General features: G+C 47.2%; 1 protein-coding gene across 1 annotated transcript in view; it reads right to left on the bottom strand.

The window, feature by feature from the left end:
• Positions 1-9,448, bottom strand: part of LOC115325824 (protein-cysteine N-palmitoyltransferase HHAT) — a 102,468-nt gene that overhangs the window by 14,672 nt on the left and 78,348 nt on the right. Inside the window, exon 10 of the mRNA XM_029986521.3 lies at positions 3,720-3,861. Coding sequence (XP_029842381.2) covers positions 3,720-3,861 — 142 coding nt within the window. The remainder of the gene's footprint in view (positions 1-3,719; positions 3,862-9,448) is intronic.

Here is a 9,448-nt window from a genome sequence, read left to right as displayed (position 1 = left end):
TGATGCTAGATCTCCTTCCTACCTGCCCCCCCCCCCTCTCACTCGCTTTTCTTTAATCTCACCCCATTCCCGTCCCATCTCTCCTATGTTGCCTTTTCTAACCTTTCACTCCTCATTTCCTCGCATGATTTAATGTTTGTGGCCCCCCCCTTCCCCATCTTCATAGGATTATATGTTCGTTGCCTTTGACCTTTGATCTCGACTTCGGACCCTTGACTGCTCCTCCTCGCCATCTCCCCTTCTATCTCCTCGGTCTCCTTATTCCTCCCTCCCCTCTTCCTCTACTCTCTTGTCCACCTTCCTCTTCCCGCTACCCATCCTACTCATCTTTCCTCCCCTCTTCCCCCTTCTCTCTCGTTTGAGTGATTCTATGTTCATGGCCTTTGACCTTTTCTTTTTGGTGGCAGCTGCATATGGCTCTTCATTTTCAGTGGTCGGGGAGGTGTGATCTTGTGTCCATGCAACCGAGGCCTATGACCTGCGATGTTTTACGTCTTACCTGGCCCCACCCCGCGCCATCTCCTCATTCCCCATTGGTCTCATATTCCCTCTGTGTGCTCTTCCTCCCCTCTTTCCTCTCTCCTCCGTCTGATCTTGCTCCTCCCTGCCCCACTTCTCTTCATCTTTCTCTTCATGCTCCCTCAGCCTCTCATCCTCATTCCCCTTTTCCTTTTGTCTCCTCTCTTCCTTGTGTGAGCGTGTGTTTTTGGCCTTCGACCCTCATACTTGACCTCTTTCTTCCTGCCTCTATTCTCCTTCCCATCTCATCGCTCACCTTCCCCCTCAACCGTCTCCCTTTTCCCCTCCTCTGTCTATGAGACGATGGCTACCGCCAGTCGTCTCACTTGCAGTGTGCTGCAATGAGCCGCCACTTTTTGAGTTTTCCGAATAGAGTGCTGAGCTGTAAATTGGACTGAAATATGAGCTTCTGCATGTAACTATTTCAAATTTTCAACCAGGGTGTATCTTATACTGCACGCTCCAAGATTTCTCTAAATCTCTATGGCAAGCACTGGCGCAGACAACCGAGACAGGGCGAGAGTAAGAATCACCCAGTCGCTCGATTTGACCTGAGTTCGTCGTGAAATTAGTCCTCGCTTCTATTTTAAATAGTAGAAATCATTTTGCAGCAAGCTCGGGTCGGATAGAGCAGTCGGTCGACCCCAAGAGCTCTCTGCGACCTGGCCGTAGGGTAATCATGTTCGTATTTTTCACAGAAACAGAGCTACGCTTCGAAAATAACGCAATAGAGCACACAACTAAAATACACGTTTGGTGATAATTTCAGCTAGCTACGTGTTCCAAATTAATTTACAGGCTACGACTCTCATGCCATCCTATACATGTTCGGGAGGTCTTTGGGTCGTCGCGTCACCAGCGTGAGTTTTCCACCTTTGATAACACAATAACACCCCATGACTTCACCCTCTTGTTATCTTTAGCATGCGTTCCAAAAGCTGGACATTCGAATGACCTTAACCTAAAAGCTATTATGAGGGTGCATGCTAGGTCGTGAATATTGAGCAGACTCGCCAACCCGTTAAGGGGCAGGAAGGAAGCAAGGAAATGCCATACACACAAATGAATTCAATTTTATCATAAACCTTTTGGACAGATATGTTTTTTAATTTTCTGCAATCTTTCCAGGGTACATTTTGAACATTTGTTTCAAACACGCCCGTCACAAGCATTAGAGCGGTCTTTCTGTTTGTAAAAAAATTAAAATGTTTGAACAAGAGAATCAACATTGAACTATTATAAGTTTGGTATCTTCGTGTATCCTTGACCAGCCTCTGTGTGATGTGGTGATGCGTCACATTTCGTCACATTAGGCCAACATCGCTGCATAACATTGCCCGTATGTCAGGATGGAAATGTTACCAAGAGGTTATTTCTAAACGTTGCTCCAATGTTGCTTCTCTAACATTCCTGGAACGTTTGCCTATGTGATGTAACGTTACATGACATTCAGTGACAGTCAAACAATGTTACAGGAGAACGTTTCTGTTACGTTAGTTTTCAAACATTGCTATAACATACCCAAATGTGCCCCAACGTTACATTACATTTGTGACATTCCAGTCACGTTATGGCAACATATGGTGCTACTAGGGAGGAGACACTTACTATCGGGCAACGAAGCACGGTGCCTGTGGGGGCGGAGTCTAGGAACGCTACTGATTAATATTGTGACAGGCGATCAGTTATGGTAGCAGACGAAACTTCGACTCGTTTGTTCAGAAGTTCGCGGTGATATTTTATTAGCCCTCGTTACAGCACACCAAGGATCTTAGGCAGTGAAATTCACATCACGCAGGCTCGTCCGTCGTTGTCAAATGAGCGCAGTCGACGATGAGGTGTAATGAGCTACAAAGCTTCACAAGGAAAATGCGCGTGAGAAAGAGTTTTGAGGAAGTCCAAAACACCGATCCAGCAGACGCACGTACGTACGTTTACTCCGGACTTCATGAACCCGACGGCGCAAGATCAAAGAGCACCGCCGCCATCGCCACCCGGTTTTCTCTGCACTTTGCGCGACGACGGCACTGCAACGGAGGGCACTCGCCTCGGCGTTAACAATCCGCGAAATAGATTAATTTCCCACTCTTGAAGCCATTCCAAATGATAAATGAAAATACCTCGGCGTTGTTGAACATCTGACGACACAACCAACACAACTGTGCCGCTGGCTGCGTGAGCCTGACAACTGTGCCGAGCGCCTGCTCGGCACCTTTGTTGCTCGTGAAGGCCTGCTTATTTGTAGTTGAGACGATGATTCCACATCTTTCGTGGTGCTTGCAATAACTTCGAAGGGCAGGGCAACCTTCTCACGAGGACGTTGAAGACACTCAACACCGGAGCCACCAAAGCAATCGCACAAACCGTCGCCATGTTTGCTTCTTCTTCGTCACTCGCGGCGCGGTCAACTCGTCGCGAGATCTTTTCTTACTCGGCTAGATGGAAACCAACAGCGGCAAAGTGGCCTATGGACACACGGCTCTCACATTACGGGCACTATACTCACATACCGCGGTAAACAGGACCGATGCCGGCGAAACGGCAGTCGGCACACCAGCGAAGAAGCCCTTAGCGGGAAGCGGCGGCGCAGGCCGACGCAGCCCCCCCTCCCCGTGAGTGTCTGGGTTCGAGATTATTGTTCGCTTTTGCTCCTGGCGGTCGAGGCTAAAAAGAGCACTTCCGGACAAAGGTCTATAACAAAGGTTTAACAACCAAGATCTAAGCTGTCAATCAAACTCTTAGCCAATGAGAACCTTTTGGGAATGACGTCACATAATCACAACTTCGTGGCGCGCGATTTAAAACGGACGAAATAGCCGCAAACTAAAATGAGTCTCGCGCAATAAATATTGCTGTAAAAAATGTTTTTTCTCGCGGAAAAATTGTTTTTTGACATGCTTGTCCCAATTAGGCTATTTTAAAAAAAACTTTTTTTTCTTTGCAGTTACCCTTTAAAGGCGAAGCTTACGCTTCCTCGTGTAATTTTCGTAAAACAGGACGAAAAGAGCTTCGACTTTTGTTGGAGTTTATTTTGGACCATTATACGAGAAACACCGAAGTGCGGTCTAGGGTGTCGCACTGACCCGAGATTTCGAAGGAACAAAGGGGCGCACTTTGGACGCCAAAACAATCGTACCTTGGTAAGCGTGGCGTGGGCGAACATATACTTCGTTCAAGAAAAAGCATGTTTTGCTGCTTACCCAGAATCACTTTATGGAAAAAGATGATGGCCACCTCCATGTTGGTGAGAAAGAAGAGGCAGGCGAAGATGGTGAGCAGGTAGAGACTCGACCCCAGTAGAGCCTTTAGGACCCGCAGCCGGAACCCGTGCACGTACGTCGCCTGCAGTCGTTAATTGCGGAGCTATTGGGACTTTCTTGCGAGGTAAAACCATGAGGCAAATCGGGGGTTCTGATTGGCCTTCTTGAACGTTCCGCTTTTTTCGGAAGTTCCAGATGATCGCGACGTTGCGTTGTCTGTTTGAGATAAGGCGGCCTGAGGCAGTAACCTGAGCTGCGAACTTTGCAGCGTCACGGGGAGTGAAATGTGCTAACGTGGCATTCACGCGACTCGATATAGCCAGCCGGTAACAGCCAGGCGGCGCCAGCAGAGTGAAAGCCCACGGTTACACCCTGTCTCGTAACTTGGCAAAGGGTGAACGATAAGCCCCACATTGCGTGATACTTTTTCGGAATTGAGGCGCACTCTGGCGATACGCAGTCACGTTCCCATTTGCCCGCCAGAGCCGTATACCTTCTGCTGTACTGTCATGTTACGCGTTCACGGCATCCTGTGATACCCAGTATTTCTCGCTTCAGACACTAGGCTAAGCGGCGCCACCAGAGTGAAAGTTCACGTTTGGACAATGTAGCCGCCACTCCCAGGGGTGCCCAATATTTCTAGCTCTAGTCGCTAGGTGGCACCTAACCAAACAGCATTGCAGGTTGCCTATGACGGGACCACCCAGGACGGTGTGGCGACATGATGGGTCTGGTTATATTGTCGGTAAACAGCAGTTTTGGCTGCGAAAGCAATGCCCGCGTGGCGTGCTAAAAGCGGCGGCCCATGGCGAAATTCAGGACAAGCAAACGTCAAGATGGCCAGGTCCAATAAAGCCGTAAGCACATCTTCGTGGCGGCATCCCGTGCACGAGGAAAACAGTGACGGCTGTTCAAACACGCGTCGCCCCACCCCCTATGCTCTTTCCACAGGGTAAACTAGGGGGACGTGTGGAGTCGGAAACAAAAATCGCCGCGGCGTGTTTCTAGTTGCCGAGGACGCTCGTATTTGTGACGTGATTGAAAACAGGCCAATCAGGCGCCCCGGATTTTACTTCATGGGAAAATCCCAATACGCAGCAAGGATAAACTTGCCCGTACAGAAATGCCATATATCATATTGTATTAATAGATACTGGTGAAAATACGGCCATATTGCCACGTACGTTGGCGAGCAAGAGCGTGTGTGGCCGAGTGGTTACCGCGCTTGACTTTCGCGCGGAAAGTGTAGGTTCGATTTCAGTCAGCAGACTGCCCTTTTATTTACTCTTTCAACTTGGCCTTCTCGTAAGTTCGAGAAGATTCTCGTCTGATCGAGTTCCGAAAGTTCTACGCCGAATGATCCAGAAACCCACGAGGGCACACAAGGGAGCGGATTCACTTTCGCCTCAGCGTTCGATCCTGCTGTTTTGCCGACTTCGACGCCCGCGACGCTCTGTTTTTTTCTTTTTTTCCTTTTTGTTTTGGGCACAATTTCGCCCCATTAATCGTTTAGTTTCCCCAGTTATTCTTTGTTTTATTACCTCTTCATTCGTGACAGTATATCACCATATAAACGAGCAAATATCATATATTGACAGGTCATGCCATGTATAGATAGAAACATCCTCTGATATGATAAGTAGATCTTACTGCTGTCTGCCGCCTCTTTATATTTTACGGTCATGTTCGGAGCCGGTCGCAGTTTTGGTTACCATCTCCCGCCACTTCTCCGCAGAATTTCGAGGTTGTACGTTTTTCTTTCTTGACATTAAGTCTGTCGCTTTGCGGAGCCTCCAGCGGGATCTAGGGGGCAGCTGCCAACACCACCAATAATTATAATAATATTAATAATAATAATAATAATTCTGGTTTCTTTAGTTGTCGGTTGATGGGGGGAGGGGCAAAAGGTAAACAAGTCTTAGGCGAAGAGGATCCAAAATTCTTGCACACTGCTTAGCAAGAAAAACAAAACACAACAAAAAAGAACAAAATCGTTGTCCTGTCTAAGCTGACAGTGCAGTGGAAGTTACGTGCTCGTTGTACATTTGCCGCGGGATAGCGCTTCCTCCCGTACGCGCAGAGCAGGGTTAGGTGATGAAACGGAGGCGGTTGATTTGTACGGCGAGTGTTTATTTCTCATAGCACTGTCAGCGTTGGGGTGAACGGAGTACCACCCGTGAGATTAGTTACCACACTCTTAAAAAAAAGCTAGTAGTCTTTACTAGGTAAGAGCTTGTAACTGCTTGAAACATACGTTACTAGGTATGTAGTAACCATATGTAGTGACGGGCAAGCTAGTAACAAATACCAGTTCAAGAAACTAGTAACTGTTTGTAGCGTCAATGCAGAACCCGTCTATTTCACTGCCTCTAACTAGTAACTCGCACTACCTTCCGACAAAAGACCGGTAATGCAACGAGTCATGTTATTTCCGGTCAAAAAGAGGCGTGAATCCAGGTGGCGCTAGTCACCGTCCAATTAAAAGTTTAAAAAAGAAACCGATTATCAGTGATGTGATTGCTGCGCCAATTGCGCCAGACTGCGCCAAGGGGCTAACTCTGCTACCTCCTGCTACATTTGGCCAAAATATGGCTAATCTGCGCCGAGCCTGCGCCAAAGGAGCAATCATGGTCGCCTTTCAAAAATGAAACTAAACTGAGAACCGTAATTGAGCATGCGTTGGCTAGGTGCAACGTTACTAAAACACTCAGTTGGGAAACTCCCATAGAGACAGCTTTAAAAAAATGGCCCCAATCTGTCTCCGAGCACCGAGGTAATGACGAACACAACGCCACCATTTCTCCCGCAGCGGCCACTCGAGGCACTGCAAGTGACTTCTATCTTGGCCAGTGTTGGACAAAATACTCGATAAAAGTATTTAAGTTAAGTTACTAAATACCTGCGTCATAAAGTATTCAAAATACCACTCAAGTTACTTTCACTGTAAAGTATCTTGAGTAGAGTACAAATACTTAGAAATGGGTTTCAGTTACTTCTGAAGATACTTCCGCATTCCTTAATTTGTATCGGCGTAATTGACAACGACAATTATGCAGCTACGCAAATCTGGGTTACCAGAATGGTTTATTACCACGCAACAACACAAAAGGAAAAAGAAAGTACCGTAGGGGCTATTTTATGCAGTTGTCACGAATGATAAATGATGAGGCGGCGAATAACTGAAGAAACTAAACGTTTAATGGGGCGAACTTGTTAACAACACAAAAGAGAGAAAGGCCAGCGTCCCAGGCGTCGATGTCGGCGAAACAGCAGGATCGACCGTTGGGGCGAGACTGACTCCAGACCTCCACTCGGAGCACCTCTTGTCCCCTCGTAGGTTTCTGGAACATTCGGCGTAGAAAGTTCGGCGCGTAAAACATTCGTAACTCAAATCAGACGACCAAATTCTCGAACTTACCAGAATGTCATGTTGTAGGAATAAATAAAAGAGAAGTCCGCTTTCTGGTATCGAACCCGGAGCCTCCGTGCGAGAGCCAAGCGCGGTAGCCATTCGGCCTCGCTGGGATTTTTTTTTCTTTTTGTTTTCTTTATTTTTCGGCCACGCTGGGCAACGCACGGGGAAATATCACTGATAGATGTTACAAAACATTTCTGGGACAACAAGAAAAAGGTTGCTTTAGCTTTTGGGGAGGAGACCAGACCGTGGCGCCCCAAGCGGTTAGCTTTAGAACTAGATGGATGGGGACAACAAATACAATGGCTCAGCGCTCGGCTGACTTAAACGCCGCGTTCGGTTGGAGTTCGTGTTCTTCGGTGAGGGGGAGGAGGGGCTCTTTTGTTACCACTCCGGCCTGCATGAACAATACAGCATGCACCCTGCCCAGCTCAGCGCAAAAGCCCAAATGGGTCAAGTTCGTATCCTCTGACGACTGCTTTCGAGGGAGATCCGGCACTTAACGTCACTTCACTAAGTGTTGGTATTTTTTTTCATTACACTATGCCCGCGCTCTATTAAAAAAAGGTTACACGAACATGCCCACAAAGCCTGTGGGCATGTGCATAGGCCTTGCGTTGGGTAAACACCGAGGTGTGGGGGTGACAGACGGATGAGAGCGCTTCGACAATAGTGACATCGCTGAATATCACATCCTGCGGCGCACCTTAGACTTTCTTAGTCTTTCTTAGTCTTTCTACAATCCATATTCCCTATAATCAAGTTCACTATAAAGAAACTTGGGACACGGATATGAGTGAATGGATAACAAAGAGAACCCACATAATAGCCACGGCAGTGGTCGCACTTTCTTCAAGTAGGTTGGGTTCAGAAAGGCACTCAGCGTTGGGGGTCGCTTTGTTGAGATTTTGAGAGGTCGTCCAGCTCGGAGTTCGTTTCCTGTACTGATCTCTGCTTATCAGTGTTCCCTTGCAGACAGTGTTCGCGAGAGCAATATGTGCCAAACTGACAAAAAAAAAACTTTGACGTTTTGCTGTAGCGGGCTCAAATATACAAAAAAGCGAAACAAAAATGTCGACTTTTTTGTGTGTGTCCACTCTTATTTTCTCCTATTCGTTATTTCTTGACACCTAAGTCTGCGTTGTTCTCGTAGGTCGTTTCCCGGTCTGCTTGCGCCTCCGGGTGGCACCTTTACTTCCGTAAAACCACTTTTGGCTTGAGGATATTTTTTTATATTTTGTTTGGGGGGGGGGGGGGGGAACTCTATAGAAACAAAAGGCGCCTTTGGGAAGGCGAGGGGAGAACCTTCATTGTACGAGCTTTGGGCTGAAATATGAGTCACAGTCGGCAAAACGCTATATTTTCACGAGCTCAGTTAAAGTCACCATAGCTAATCGGAGCTAGCAACAGGATTCGGTTGCTCGAAAGAATGTTCACGTTTGCTCGTGCCACGCCCACCCCACTTCATACCGAAAAACTTGGAAAATGGCGGAATGTCAAAAATGTATTTAGGATAATGAGTACACGATACTCGGAATTGTAATTAAAATAGTGTATTAAATACTCTCCATCAAAGGTATTTGCAAGATACCAAGATACTCCAAAAAGTATTTAAGATACAATATCTTGAGTAGAGTATTTGAGATAGGCACAAGTATGATCTTGGCTTTAAGAACAGACACAGCGGTAGAGGGTACAGGGGTGCCACCTCCGTCTCCCCAGCGGACGCGCCGCGTTCAACTACCGAAGTTAAAATGCACTATAGGTCTGGACGCGCTACCTGAAAGGCCCGCTGAGGCATGGTTGTATAAAAACAATATTAATTGTTCTGCAAAACCTTACGAACCAGAGATGATAAAAACATCACGCGCCCGTTATTTGGTACTAAACTCCAATACATTTCATACAAAAAGAGTCTTTTCCGTTTGTTTTTACGCAAAAACAGGCTTTCAAAAAGCTTGAGGTGACCATAGTACAGACAAGCTAAAAAGAGTGGCGCTGTTGTCGCATTTAGCTCGGTCTCGGTGGACGCCAGCAGCCCAGGTTTCGACGGCGAGTTTCCCAACTGAGTGTTTTAGTAACGTTGGCTAGGTTGCACAAGAGGCCGCCCGACACAAAGTACCCTGCATCAATCGTCTGTGCGGTCTTGTATGATTTTTCCCACCGTCTCGCGTTTCGCGCTCTCGTCGTGTCTCGGGAATCTTATCTCGCGTCTTTTTTTATTAATTGTTTATTTTTTAGCGATAGAAGCGGG

This window comes from Ixodes scapularis, unplaced genomic scaffold, assembly GCF_016920785.2.
Source record: "Ixodes scapularis isolate PalLabHiFi unplaced genomic scaffold, ASM1692078v2 PGA_scaffold10__122_contigs__length_95168666, whole genome shotgun sequence".
Lineage (NCBI taxonomy): Eukaryota > Metazoa > Arthropoda > Arachnida > Ixodida > Ixodidae > Ixodes > Ixodes scapularis.
This window is presented reverse-complemented; position numbering and strand designations above follow the sequence as displayed.